Genomic DNA, 13,951 nt, shown 5'->3' on the forward strand with positions numbered 1-13,951 from the left:
ATTTTCTTCACTTGTTTCAGGTATTTCTTCATTCCACTCCTACTTTCAAGTTATATCCCGACCTGGAATGCCCTGTTCACTACCCCTGCCTCTCCCCATTGCCCTACCCAAGCTACTCAGTGTTATTTCTTCTTTCATTTAAACTACTGCTGCTTCCCTATATCGATCTGAGAACAACTGTACCTCCTCGGACTCTTCTGCCTAGTCTGGAAAATGAACTGCTAATCATGCTCCCTCTGTTCTCTTACCTGCTATCAGAGTGATGTAAATAAGTTACTGTTGATTCCTATATTTATTTTTTTGTTATGCTATAAAGAAGAGTGTTCTTTGACTCCTAAAGAACAGCCTGCTTAAGAACATCAGATTCATTATTAAAATCAATAAGGAAATATGACCCAGGTTCTCAAGTATCTTTTCATTCTTTTGGTCTGTAGATGATTATGCAAATCTTTAAATAATGTTATTCTAGTGATAACTGGAAAAAATTTTTCATTGTTTGGCTTAAGATTGTATGCTAACCGTGGAGAATGGCAAAGAAAAAAATGCAGTTCTCTTTATATAGTTCTTTATATTTGCCATGTCAAGTTAATTATGGAATAAATCCTCTCTAATAAATAATATAGGCCAGGAGCAGTGGCTCATGCCTGTAATTCCAGCACTTTGGGAGGCCGAGGTGGGCGGATCATGAGGTCAAGCCATCGAGACCATCCTGGACAATATGATGAAACTGCGTCGCTACTAAAAATACAAAAATTAGCTGGGCATAGTGGTGCGTGCCTATAGTCCCAGCTACTCAGGAGGCTGAGGCAGGAGAATAGCTTGAATCCGGGAGGCGGAGGTTGCAGTGAGCCGAGATGGTGCCACTACACTCCAGCCTGGCGACAGAGCAAGACTCTGTCTCAATGAATAAATAAATAAATAATATAGCCATAAAGTTATATAATTCCGTGTTTGTTTTTATTAGTTTATTTAGAATAAATATCTTAAAATAAGCTTTTATAGTCTCATTATTTTTAACTCAGAAAATAATTCAGATAGAAGTTCAGATTTCCACGAAATAACATTTAATTGGTTTATCAAAACGAGCATACCATCTTTATTAAAACACTGCCATTAATGCTTTTATTTTTGCAGATAGCCAGTGCCAAGCATTTTGCCTCCTCGAAGCAGCAGCTTCTCCTATCTTAAAAAACCTTGTATCCTTCTGTATTCTCCCAACTGCTAATTGGAAATTTGCCACTGTTATTTTTGACCAAACAAGGTTTCTCTTAAAGGAACAAGAAAAAGTAGTAAGTGATGCTGTTCACCAAGGTGAGTGCAAATAAAAGTCATGTTATTTAAAAAGATATGTTTAGAAATTATTGTATCAAATTAGTAAAAATTGGGTATAGAAGATTCAGAAATTAGTCATAGATGATGGCATGACTGTAATTCAGCTTATGATACAAACCCAGAATCAACAAAGCAATACTGGAGGATCAGCTAAGTAGAGAAAAAGGTAAGAAATATCACCTGGCATTACTTCTCAGTGAAGCTCCTAATTGACATATATTACTTGACAGATTCCTATTGCAGAAACTAAATTAACTTTATTATTGTCAGCATATGAACCACTCAGTCTCCTCCCAAAAAAGGAGGTCAAAAACTAGATTAATTAAAGTCAATCCTAGACTTTTTATTTCTGCCAAGATGGAGTAACAGGGACTAGATTTACCCTCCTACCAGAAATAACAACAAAAAAGACAAAGACAAAATACATTAAACCAGTTTTTAAGACCTTGGACATCAGGCAATGAAGAACAGTGGTTTCTGAGAGAAAGGAAATGAGCGAAATGAGCCCTACCATTACCCTAGCTAACTGCCTTGAAAGAATTGCCAGGCCATGGTGGAGGGAGAGTTACCTGAGGCAGAGCCTGGTAGACAATTTAAGTTGAGGAAACAGGAGGTAAGAGTCCAGGGAGGCCAAGACAGATAAGAGTTCAAAATAGAATGTTAGAGAGCAGAGAGCTTCGCACAGAGAGTATAGAATTGTGCAGAGCCTCTCCCTCGAGTATTCAGCAGATGATCGATCAAAGAATATATGTGAGGTGGCCAGGCACAGTGACTCATGCTTGTAATCCCAGCACTTTGGGAGGCCGAGGCGGGCGGATCATCTGAGGTCAGGAGTTGGAGACCAGCCTGGCCAACATGTGAAACCCCATCTCTACTAAGAATACAATAATTAGCCTGGCGCATTGGCGGGCATCTGTAATCCTGGCTACTTGGGAGGCTGAGGCAGGAGAATCGCTTGAACCTGGGAGGCAGAGGTTGCAGTGAGCTGAGATCACACCACTGCATTCCAGCCTGGGTGACAGAGTGAGACTCCATCTCAAAAACAAAAACAAAACAAAAACAAACAAACAAAGAATATATGTGAGAAGACTACCTGGAGTTGGAGAAACAAACCATCTGAAAGGACTAGAGGGACTACTATGCTGCATTCACACAGGGCAGGAATAATGGCTATTCCTACCAGCTAGACTAGGAAAACTCGTAATTCATAGAGGATTAAGGAGAGTACTCAGAAAAATCTTGCCTCAGTAGTGGGGGATAATTATCCCTAGCCTTAGCACTGCTCTGAACCTGCCTAACAAATCACAAAGCAACACCCCAAGGATCAAACTGTCTCCAAGGAACTTAGCTGCATCCCATTATAAAGTACAGGAGGATTGATATGAATACAAGAATACCCAACAAGGTAACAGTCACAATGTCTGGCATCCAATAAGATCATGAAGTATACAAAGAGGCAGGAAAGTACAATCCATAATGAGAATAATAAAACAAACCCAGAATCAACAAAGACATTAGAATGACCAGAAAAGGACACTGAAACTTCTTATTACTGTTTTCTCTATGTTTGCAAAGTTGGAGATATTTAAAAAGACCTAGATCAAACTTCTAGAGACTAAACTACAATGCACGAGATGAAAAATATAGTGGATGCGATTAATGGCAGATTAAATATTGCAGAAGAAAAAATTAGTTAACTTGAAAGCACAGCAATAGAAACAATCACTCTGCAAAAACTGTAAAGCATGAAAGAATGAAAAAGAAATAAAAGAAAAGAGCATCAGTGGGCTGTGGAACAACTTAAAGTAGCCTAACATACGTAATTAGCATTCTCAAAAGAGAAAAGAGAGTAAATGGAAAAAATATTTGAAGAAATAATGACTGAAATCTTTCTAAACTTAATGAAAACTACAAACCCACAGATGCAAAAATCTCAATGAATACTTAGTACAAGAGACACAAAGAAGGTCCACATAATCAAATTACTCAAAGCCAATAATAAAAAGAGAACTGTAGGAGGAGCCAGAGGAACAAAAAAGACATGCCACATGCAGGAAACAAAGATAAGGGTAACATGAGATTTTTTGACATAAATAATATAAATGAAAAGACAATGAGTAACATTTTGAAAATTCTGAAAGCAAAAAACAACAACCTAGTTTTCTGTATTAGACAAAATGAGGACTTCTGTTGGAGCTCTTTCTGTCCACATGGTGGTAATCACTTCTGGGCTTTGGGCTGCTTTAGTCTAAGCCAGTAAATACCAGAAGCGGAAAAAATAGGAAACTCACCACTTGTTTGGTGGCATTTTGAAATCTGAGCTCCTTACCCAGTCCACTTGCTAGCATTTACCTTTTGGAGTTTTCAGATAGCTGTTTCATGTATTCTGTTTTGTGTTTATAGTTGTATTCAATGGAAGAGACAGGGTGGAGTGTACTTACTCCATCTTACCTGGAATCTACTTAATTTATTTTTAAAGTCTGTTTTCTAAATTCATTAAACTTAGATGTCCTATATATTTTTTAAAGGTTTACTCTCTTTTACAAATGAAAAAAAAGTTGACTCTAATCTTCTTCCATATAGAGTGCCCAGTCTTTGAGGGGAGCAACATTTTAGTCACCAAAACCTGGAGGTCACAGTAGTATTACTGAGATAGAATACCTGGTCTGAGAGGAAGGTGTTAATCCATAGTTTACTACTTGAAATACCTGAGCCACAGAAAGGCATCAAGATCAACATTTTGGGGAGCTGGCATTCTGGTAATGATTATACTGGATAGAAAAGAACAATTGTCAGCAAACTGGCATTTATGAAAGAAGACAAGACGTACATAAAATAAAAACTCATGTCTTCTAGATATAGTTTCAGTCCTGTAATTCTCAGGTTTTAAATTAGCTGAATATGGGTTGAGCTTCTAAAGGCTTTGAACATCATTGAGCAGAATGATGATTATTATAAAATATACAGCATAAGTATGTATGAAGTATAATAGAGGACAAAAAAGGGACATGGTTTTGGGTATCCAATTGGAACAATATCTCATTAATCCCCAGCAAGTGAATAGTTGTTATACTTAATATTCTTTCATTGGCCCCAGAATTGAGATAAAACTAAGCCTACAAGTAACGATTAAGTAAACCTAGATTAAAAGAAGTCAGACCATTTCCCACAACTAGTTTCCTAGTCTGTACTCCATTTTCCAAGCATTTTTACATTTCCAGTTCCCCAAATATGTTTTCTCTGCCCTATTCTCATCTCTTGCAGGTCATGATTGGCTTGTTCCCATAAGTCCTTCTAGGGGCTGAATATACTACCCATAATTGGCTTTCCTGTTGCCTCTTAATTCCCTGCTACACATTTGCCTTGATCTTCATTGAATAGATAATCAATTTGCAAACTTTTTAGCAGAATTCTTTGTTCAAATAAATATTTCATGAGATCCCAATATATGAAAAAGAAAAGTAGAGCTTCTCTGGTTAAATTGGGGCAGGGGGTCTAGAATACCATCTTCTTGGTCTCACTTTTATATGCAGAAAAATCCAATCTATCATCCAAAAAAGCTCTGGAACTAAATGGAACACAATTAGGCAATTAGCCTGTCCCTGTGAGTTTATCTCTTGTTTGAGTTATACCTTTGAATAAATATCCCTAGGTGTCTACCTCCATTTCAAGGTATTTCTTCATGTTATGATCCTCTACTTTTATCTTAATCAGTTGGCAAGTTATGAATTTATTTTTATTCTTGTTTCATAACTGGGAATCGTTGACTCTTTTTCCCAATAGGAGTAGAAATAACTGAATATTCTTTGGAAGCAACAAGGGCATGAATTCTCAGGTTAGCTGAGTTTAAATGACAGCTCTACCATTTACTCACTAACTGACCTTGGACAGTTACTTAACCTCATTAATACTATTTCCTCATTCATAAAATTTGGATCATAATAAACTTGTCTGATGGGACTATTGTTATGGATTCAATGAAACAGCCAGCTTATATACAGCCTGGCATATAGTAAGCACTCAATAATAAATGTTAGCTCCCACTGTTAGGCAGATTCTGATACATATTCTAAAACTGTAATATATAGTCTGTTTTAAAATATATTTTTCTTACTTAGGTACAATCGATGAAAGAGAAATGACTTTCAGGCATGCCGCTGTCTTACATCTTCTGGTAACAATTAGAGATGTCCTTTTAACATGCAGCTTGGACACAGCATTGGGTTGGTGGGGAATATTTTATTTCCTCTTTTCTTCCTATTAAATATTTCATCTGAAATAACTTACTTTTCTGAAAAAGATACACCTTATAAGAAATGATGTAGCTTTCTTTTCTATTATACTAAGCATTACATACATTTTGACATAATTCTAATGAAATATATACATTTTATTCTGCTTGTATTCATTAAAAGAAATTGTCCTTAACACTATCATCACCTAGAAAAATAGATTTAGGATTCTCTAATCTAGCAGATTTGATTGTCTAATCATTATCATGCATGACTTTTTAATGTGAGATTTCACATTTTGCCATAAACATTTTGGGTCCTTGTTGCATGTTTGTGGCTTTGAGTCTTTGCTATGTAAAATATAACTATAAGGAGTAAGATCTTTTGCAATTTCTTTTTTAGTCGTGTCTATATTAGTATACGAATTACTTGGGTAATAAAATCAAACTATTTTGAGCATATTGGAAATTTCTGAGATTTTGGAATTTTTTATAACCTATCAAAATTAAAATGTCTGTCTTACTACATTACTGCTTTAGGCCCCTTATTGCAAGATTATTTAGACTTTTTTTTTTTTTTTTTGAGACAGAGTTTTGCTTTGTTGCCCAGGTAGGTGTGCAGAGGTGTGATCTCACTGCAACCTGCAACCTCTGCCTCCTGGGTTCATGCCATTCTCCTGCCTCAGCCCTGCAAGAAGCGGAATTACAGGCACCTGCCACCACGCCTGGCTAATTTTGTATTTTTAGTAGAGACAGCATTTCATCACGTTGGCCAGGCTGCTCTCGAACTCCTGACCTCAGGTGATCCACCCGCCTTGGCCTCCCAAGGGGCTGGGATTATAAACTTGAGCCACCACTCCCGGCCTAGACTTGTTTAATAATGGTATGTTTATGGAATTATGTTTTATAATTTAGATTTCCTAGAACCTACTTCAAACATAAAAATAAATTTCCTCTGATATAAGACCCAGACATTTTCTCTTATTTATGATCCAGACATAAATATTATTTTTCTAATCCAAAGTTTTGGTAAATATTGAGCAGCAGTGAATCATCAATGTACTCCCTCTAAAACAGTGGTACCTCAGATATTCTAGATTCTGAAATTCTGTTTTAATATCATGAGTAATAACCAGTCTCACTGTTTGTAGAGCTAGCAATCTATTATAGAAGCTGAGAAGCACAATGAAGTCAGGTGACTAAATAAAAGAGCATGTGACACTACACGCTTATGCTTGTTTAGGTACTGTAAAGTAGGATTCTTAGCCCCCAGTCCTTACTTGTCTGAGGATGGAGATAAGACAACCCAGTCCAGTGTCAACACTCAAGTGGTTTAATTGAAGAAGAAAAGAAGAGCACCATGTTGGGCTTTCTAAAGGTAGCTGTAGTTTAGTAATAATACTTGGTCAAGTGCATAATCTAGCCAAGTATGGTGTGCTCAATACTTACCAAAGCCTTGGATTAAATAAATAATATTTATGAGCTGGGTGCCATGGCTCACACCTGTAATCCCAGCACTTTGGGAGGCTGAGGTGGGTGGATCACCTGAGGTCAGGAGTTCAAAACCAGCCTGGCCAACATGGTGAAACCCTGCCTCTACTAAAAATACAAAAATTAGCCTGGCGTGGTGGTGTGCACCTGTAGTCCCAGCTACTCAGGAGGCTGAGGCAGAAGGATCACTTGAAACCACGAGGCGCAGGCTGCAGTGAGCCAAGATTGCGCCATTGCACTCCAGCCTGAGCAAGAAGAGTGAAACTCCGTCTCAAAAAAAAAAAAAAAGAAAAAGAAAGAAAGAAATAATATTTATGGAGGTTGGCTTAAACAATATTTATCTTTAAGTAGTGTAGTCTATAATTTACCCTAGTTAAGTGAGACCACTGAGAGCTTTATACTTGGACTGAATTCTTTCTGTTCCTCTAAGAAATGCATTTACTAAATCATACTTTGGCATTACTATTTATCTACCTTAAGGAATACCACAAAAGTAAGATTCTTGTTGGAAAACTAACTTCTTAATCTCCAGGTATCCAGCCATATGAATAATCTAGTTGCTTTGGACATTTTTAGTAGAGGGCTTGCTCTTTCCTCTATACCGCTTGAAAGCCAAGATCAAGTTAGGTTGTCCTTCCTTCCTCTCTGTATAATGGCAGAGGAAAAAAAATCCATGGAGGTCTGGCTGCCAGAATTCTGTGTTTTCTCCTAGCTTCCAGTTTGCTCCCTCTCCCAAGCTGGCAAGGTAATGAGTTTTAGGTTCAAATAATAGAGTTTCTCTTCTGGGCTTTAACCCAGAAATAAATTCAGTGTTTATTATGCAATGTGATAGGTATTACAACAGAGATATATGGTAGTGGCACAAAGGATGGAGACTATTATTCTTAAGATGAATATGTTTTTAAAAAAATAAGTAGAAGTTTGCCAAGTAGACACAGTATAAAAGACTATTCTAGGCAGAATTAAGAGCCCAGAGGAATGTACCAGTGGAAATGTTGCCAACAGTTCCATGTGGTTCGATTGAAGAGGACAACGTAGAAGGCAAACAGGAGCTAGGCCTGGAGAAATAAGAAAAAGCCAAATCATGGAGAGCCCTTTAAGCTACACAAAAGAATTTCAGGGATGCTACTGGATTACATTTATTTTTCAAAAGGTTAATTATCTTGGCAATATAGAGAATCAGGGGGAGGTCTGAAGTTAAAGAGGCAGAAAGAACATAAGTCAGTCTCTAAGTTGCCCATCAGTCTAGCAATTTTAATATATAAATAGAATTAATATGCACACATACATAAAACTTGTATATAGACATTAAATTTTTAAAATTTATTATTTCATTTGTTACCCAAGTTTATTATTTCATTTGTTACCCAAATAGTCATTAAACACCTGATCTATGTAAGTTACCATGCCAGGTGCTCTGGTGGTAACTCTGGTGAAATTCAGCAGAATCACATGGAGAGCTTTTTAGACATAGAAATCATTAGGACATAATCTAGATGTACTGAATATGAACGTTCAAGGATGAATTTATGTTTAAAAATGCCCTTAGTGAGCCTGAATTAGGCACTGCTGTTTTAGCAGCCATATGAATTAAATATGTATAAATACCACATGTTCTACCCTGAAAGAGCTTATAGGCTAAGTGATATACATAAATAAGCAGATATCAAGTACAAAAGTTGTACAGATAAAATACCAAGAACATTCCACTTAAGTAGCATTTCAACAGGACTTCCATGTAAATATAGATCCTGGGATTTAGGAAGAGTGCAATAGCATTCAACAAGCCAGGAGGCAGGATAGGTTACATATTCAGAGAGTGTGTTAGCATATATGAATGTATATATGCAGCTTAAAAAGAGATATGTGGTACATATTTTTAAGCTTCACTCCGTTTTAAAGTTTTTATTAGTTTTTATTAGTCAATATCTGATCAAAATCAGAAAACAATTAAAGGAAATTTTAACTGTCTCTGCTTTGACTTATTTTTCTTTCAGCCTTTTTTACCACGGAGTTTCTTAAAAAACAAATACTTACGCAATTATTTCTAATTTTGCTTCAATAGGATATTTGTCAAAGGCAAAGGATATCTACAATAGCATTTTAGGCCCCTATTTGGGTGACATTTGGAGACAGCTGGAGATTGTACAGTTTATTAGGGGGAAAAAGCCTGAAACCAACTACAAGATACAAGAATTGCAATGTCAGATACTAAGTTGGATGCAAAGTCAACAGCAAATTAAGGTTAAGTATTGGAATAAAGCAGGTAAAATAATCAGTTTAAGTAAGAATTGGATGGGAGATAGATTTTTGCATTAACTTTAAAATTATGAAGTAGTCTATACTACTTAGTCCCTTGACGGTTTAGTCCTTGAATAAGGTAACAGAACAGAATCAGACCCATAGAAAGGATGATTTGCATCATTATTCATGTCTCGAATTTAAAAATACTTTACCAGTGTGGGCAACATACTGAGACCTTGTCTCTATAAAAAAAATTTTAAATTAGCCAGGCGTGGTTGTGTGCACCTGTAGTTCCACCTATTAGGGAGGCTGAGGTGGGAGGATCTCTTGAGCCCAGGAGGGTGAGGCTGCAGTGAGCCATGATTGTTCCACTGCACTCCAGCCTGGGCAAAAGAGCCAAACAAACTTTAATTTTTATTATGCATAGTTTTCCTATGGATTTGTTCTCCAATTGTCAGAAATTTTGTCTAGTATTTATATAAGTTCATGAACATATACATAATAATAGAACTCAATGATTTATTTTAAAATACTGAGCCAGAATCTCATATGATTCCACCAGAACAAACATTTAGTTTATGCCTTGGATTACATTCACAATTATTTGCCTACCCTACATCAAGCAAATAAAGGTTGCATTAATGAAGTTTTAACAGAAATTGCTTTTTAAAATCTTATCAAGCAGAAAAGCATTTCAAATCTTTTACACTAAAAATCCAGATATAAATTGTGGCCTTTTTCTGATTTTTCGCTCTATGCCTCCTATTTCTTAACTGCAACTTTATAGTTTCTTGGGTGAGAAATTTTAAATTGAAAATAATTTGCTCTCCCACCTCTCCCCCACAAAACTGTACTGGTAAGTAGCAAAATATAGCAGCAGATCATGGGTTTTCTCCAACAAATTTAAATGTGTGAGTTGAATTTAACACTAACAGAGACAACCTATGTATTGATAGTCACATATGTGGGGATACTTGAAGAATGCTAAGAATGGCCTACCCCAAAATATTTTCTTCACCAATATTTGATCTTACCAGAATATATTCCTGGTGTTTAAGTATTGACATCTTTTACAACAGAAATATTTGCTCTGTAATCTTATTGTCATTAGTTTCATAGGACCAATTAAAGTTTGTTATTTTGTCACTGTATCAAGACTGTGAAAAAGAATAATCATTCACATATATATGAAATTTTTATTTTTGACTAGGTACTGATTATAATAAGAATGGACTCAGATGGTGAAAAACATTTACTCATTAAAATTCTTAACAAAATAGAAGGTAGGCAGTTTTAAATTATGCTTCATTTGATAACAAATGCTTGAACTTATAAAAGTGTATTGATCTAAACAGCTTCTAAAAATAAGACATAATTAATATAGCATGAAATTCACCCTTTGAAAGGGTATAACTCATTGGGATCTAACCAGCTTTTAAATCAGTCTGGACTATAAGTTTGCAGTATAAATATACTACAAGGTGTTTATATGTATTTGTTATTACTAATAATTGACACCTTTTATTGATTGCCTACTAGTTGCTAAATAATATTAGCTACTTGCAATTCTATGAATAGGTTTTATTAACTCAGTTTTACAAAAAAGAAACTAAAGTTCATGCTAAAGGTGATGTAGCATGCCAAATCTCACAGGTAGTTAGGGAGTCAGAATTTGAACCTAGGACTCTCGTTTTAGTATCATTCTTCAACTCCCAATTCTTCAGTTCTCTTGTCTGTTTTCCTCACTTACTACACTTTTCTACCCACTGCTGCCCCTTCTGTCAACCCCTTCCACTTTGTGCTGTGGAATCCATTGCTTGTTATGCAAACTCTTCTCATTCTTCATCTCCTTTGTCTTAACTGAAGCCCAACTTTCTCCGCATGATACTACTTCCTCTCATATAAAAGCTGATAATTTTCTCTACATATATATACCTCACAGAGATGAGAAAGCCATTTCTTGCTTTCCATTATCATTTTCAAAACATTATTTCTCTACCTTTGAGGCTGTGCCATATTGCCACAGCATTCTCTACCACTCATCATCTACTAACCACCTGGTCATTTCCCATCATCCATGGACAATTGTGTACCTAGCTCATGGTATTCTTGACACTTCTAGTCCTGTCATTATTCTAGATGTCTTTAATGTTTCTAATGTGAATGATTCATTCGACACCCTGGCCTTATAGTTTCATTGGCCTCCACAACAAAAATTATATTCATCTTCAGTTCCTTGGCTATTCCATTGAACTTGTGATAATGCAGAACTGTCCTACCTCTGAACTTAAATTCTGATACACTGCTCTTTTATACCTATAGCTCTTTCGTGATCCTCAACATCTTAGAGATCTATAATCCACTAGCTACTTTTTTGTTTCATCTCCTTTTCTTTCCAGACTCAGTGATTTGACCCATCACTTTAATCAGTCTTATGCTTCTATTGTACTTTTCATTTAATCCTCAACCCTGAATCAATCAATTCACTTAATTTCTCTATTCCTACACCTGAGATGCTGAGCACTGTTGGAGAGAATCACATAGCCATATAGATTGGTAGTACTACAAACTCATGCCCTCTAAATTTACCTGGGCTCTTAAGACGTCTTAACAATCTTTTTATATATTCTTAGTTCCACTCCTATTTTCCAAATGACTATACCAAAAACCCCTACTATATTACCAATCCTTTCATTTTTTTGGAAGGGAATTGTGCCTTCTAATTTTCATTAATCATTTAAGTATCCTCCTCAGTTTCCTTCCCTGCAATTGTTGTAGAAAAACCGGGCTCTTGTCACATGACCAGAAAAGATTAGGCTCGCAGACACTTTGAAGGGTGAGGAGCAGAATTTATTGGGTGAAAAAGAAAAAACTCAGCAAAGCGAGAGGGGTTCCTGTTAATAGACCCCCATCTCACAGATTGAATCCCAGGTTACCACACAGGAAGAGGACAGGACAGGATCCTGCCTCCTGCAAACTGCAGGAACTTCCCAAGGCCTCATCCTGTCTTCCCAGTGCGCAGGTGAGCATTATTCAGAAAGAATCAGTCAAGAAAGGTTGGGCTTCATCCAGGACCTGCAGTCTGGTTTTTCAGCCTTCAGGCTGTTTTAGGCTTGAAGGAGGGGTTTCGCCAGGGGACCATTGGCTGCCTCCTGTCTCTATCACCATTTACAGACTTACCTGCATTTCTCTCTGTTCTTTATCCTTTCCTCTTTTTCTCTATAGAAATGAACCTCCGTTTGAAGACCAATCTTTCACTTGTGCTTTGGATACCATCTCCTCCTGCAGTCTCAAGCACTTTGTTCCATCAGCTACTTCCTAGCCCAAACTTTCTCTCTAATGACTCTTTTCCTTAATGTTCAAGCCCTTCAGTCTTAAAAATAAAATAAAATACCACTGTCAACCTATGTCACCCTTTGGTTACCATTTCTCTTCCGTCTATAAGCTGCATTTTTGCCATCTTCATCTCCTAAAATAGTTCTTTACTCTTACCTTACCAAACTATGATGCTGTTTCATATCTCTATGCCTTTATACCTCCTGTTCCTGCTGTAAGAATATTCTTCCCACTTTGTTAGGAAGCTAACTCCTACATATTTTTTAAAAATTAATTAAAACGTTTGTTCAGGAAGGCTTGATTTCCATGCTTTTCCTCTGTGCTCTCAGCCCATTATGTGCATACTTCTAAAGCACCACCTCCCACCCTAGGCTGTAAGGGTGTTATCACTCTTAGAAATGATCCTCTTATCTGTTTTCCTCACTAAAATGTCTGCTTTTGGGGGGTTCAGATCATACCCTAATTTGTATTCCTAGCACTCAGGAAAATGTCCACAACATAGAAGGCACTCAATAAAAGTTTATTGAACAAATGAATGTGCCAATTAGTGCCCCTCTATATACCTAGTACACACTAAAACTAGTGAAAAAGACTGAACTGAAATATACAAATATAGCCACATAGATCTGCTCATCAGTGCAGGAAGTAAAGTTAACTAATATTTTAAATTATGGTAATGTGAGAATGGAAAGGTCTCTCAAGCAGAGTCTTATAAGGTGCTATTTCTTGATGAAGTTATCATATATCCAGGGTCCATATTTGTAAACTTGGATCTTATTATTTCATTCAGTTTTCCAATCCTGGGAAGATGATTTGTATCCACTAAATTCATAAGATCCTTACTAGTACCAAATTGTTAGAGCAATAGTTAACAATTATGGGGCTGAGACTACCACAGTTGTCTGTAATCAGGGTAATTGGAAACATTTTTTTAAAAAATCAGGAAAGTGCTGAGCAATGTTTGCACTATCAAAGAAAGTGACTTGGATAACCAAAGGAATGTTTTTGTGAAGAACCTGAGGAAATATGCCTGCTCCACAGAGAAGAATATTTAAACCTACTCAGTGCGACAGCTTCTCCTTTGATGTTACTGAAGATACACTGACAGATTTTTTTTTAGTTTTAGTTTTTGTGGGAACATAGTAGGTGTATAAATTTATGGGGCACATGAGATGTTTTGATACAGGCATGCAATGTGAAATAAGCCCATTATGGAGAATGGGGTATCCATCCCCTCAAGCATTTATCCTTTGAGTTACAGACAACTCAGTTACACTCTTTATTTTAAAATGTGCAATTAAGTTATTACTGACTATA

At 36.4% G+C, this 13,951-nt stretch overlaps 2 protein-coding genes across 7 annotated transcripts in view; one reads left to right on the forward strand and one right to left on the reverse strand.

Moving 5' to 3' along the window:
* The window catches only part of SHOC1 (shortage in chiasmata 1), a 108,882-nt gene that overhangs the window by 71,646 nt on the left and 23,285 nt on the right, over positions 1 to 13,951 (forward strand). For 5 of the 6 annotated variants that reach the window (XM_055271497.1, XM_055271502.1, XM_055271498.2 and 2 more), the window contains 4 exons: positions 1,135 to 1,311; positions 5,451 to 5,555; positions 9,120 to 9,298; positions 10,509 to 10,581. In XM_055271497.1, the coding sequence (XP_055127472.1) occupies positions 1,135 to 1,311; positions 5,451 to 5,555; positions 9,120 to 9,298; positions 10,509 to 10,581 (534 nt within the window). The remainder of the gene's footprint in view (positions 1 to 1,134; positions 1,312 to 5,450; positions 5,556 to 9,119; positions 9,299 to 10,508; positions 10,582 to 13,951) is intronic. The other variant, XM_055271501.1, reaches the window with a different exon arrangement.
* GNG10 (G protein subunit gamma 10) overlaps positions 1 to 13,951 on the reverse strand; it is an 81,730-nt gene that overhangs the window by 19,622 nt on the left and 48,157 nt on the right. The gene's annotated exons all lie outside the window — the stretch shown is intronic.

Source organism: Symphalangus syndactylus, chromosome 3, assembly GCF_028878055.3.
Source record: "Symphalangus syndactylus isolate Jambi chromosome 3, NHGRI_mSymSyn1-v2.1_pri, whole genome shotgun sequence".
Taxonomy (NCBI): Eukaryota; Metazoa; Chordata; class Mammalia; order Primates; family Hylobatidae; genus Symphalangus; species Symphalangus syndactylus.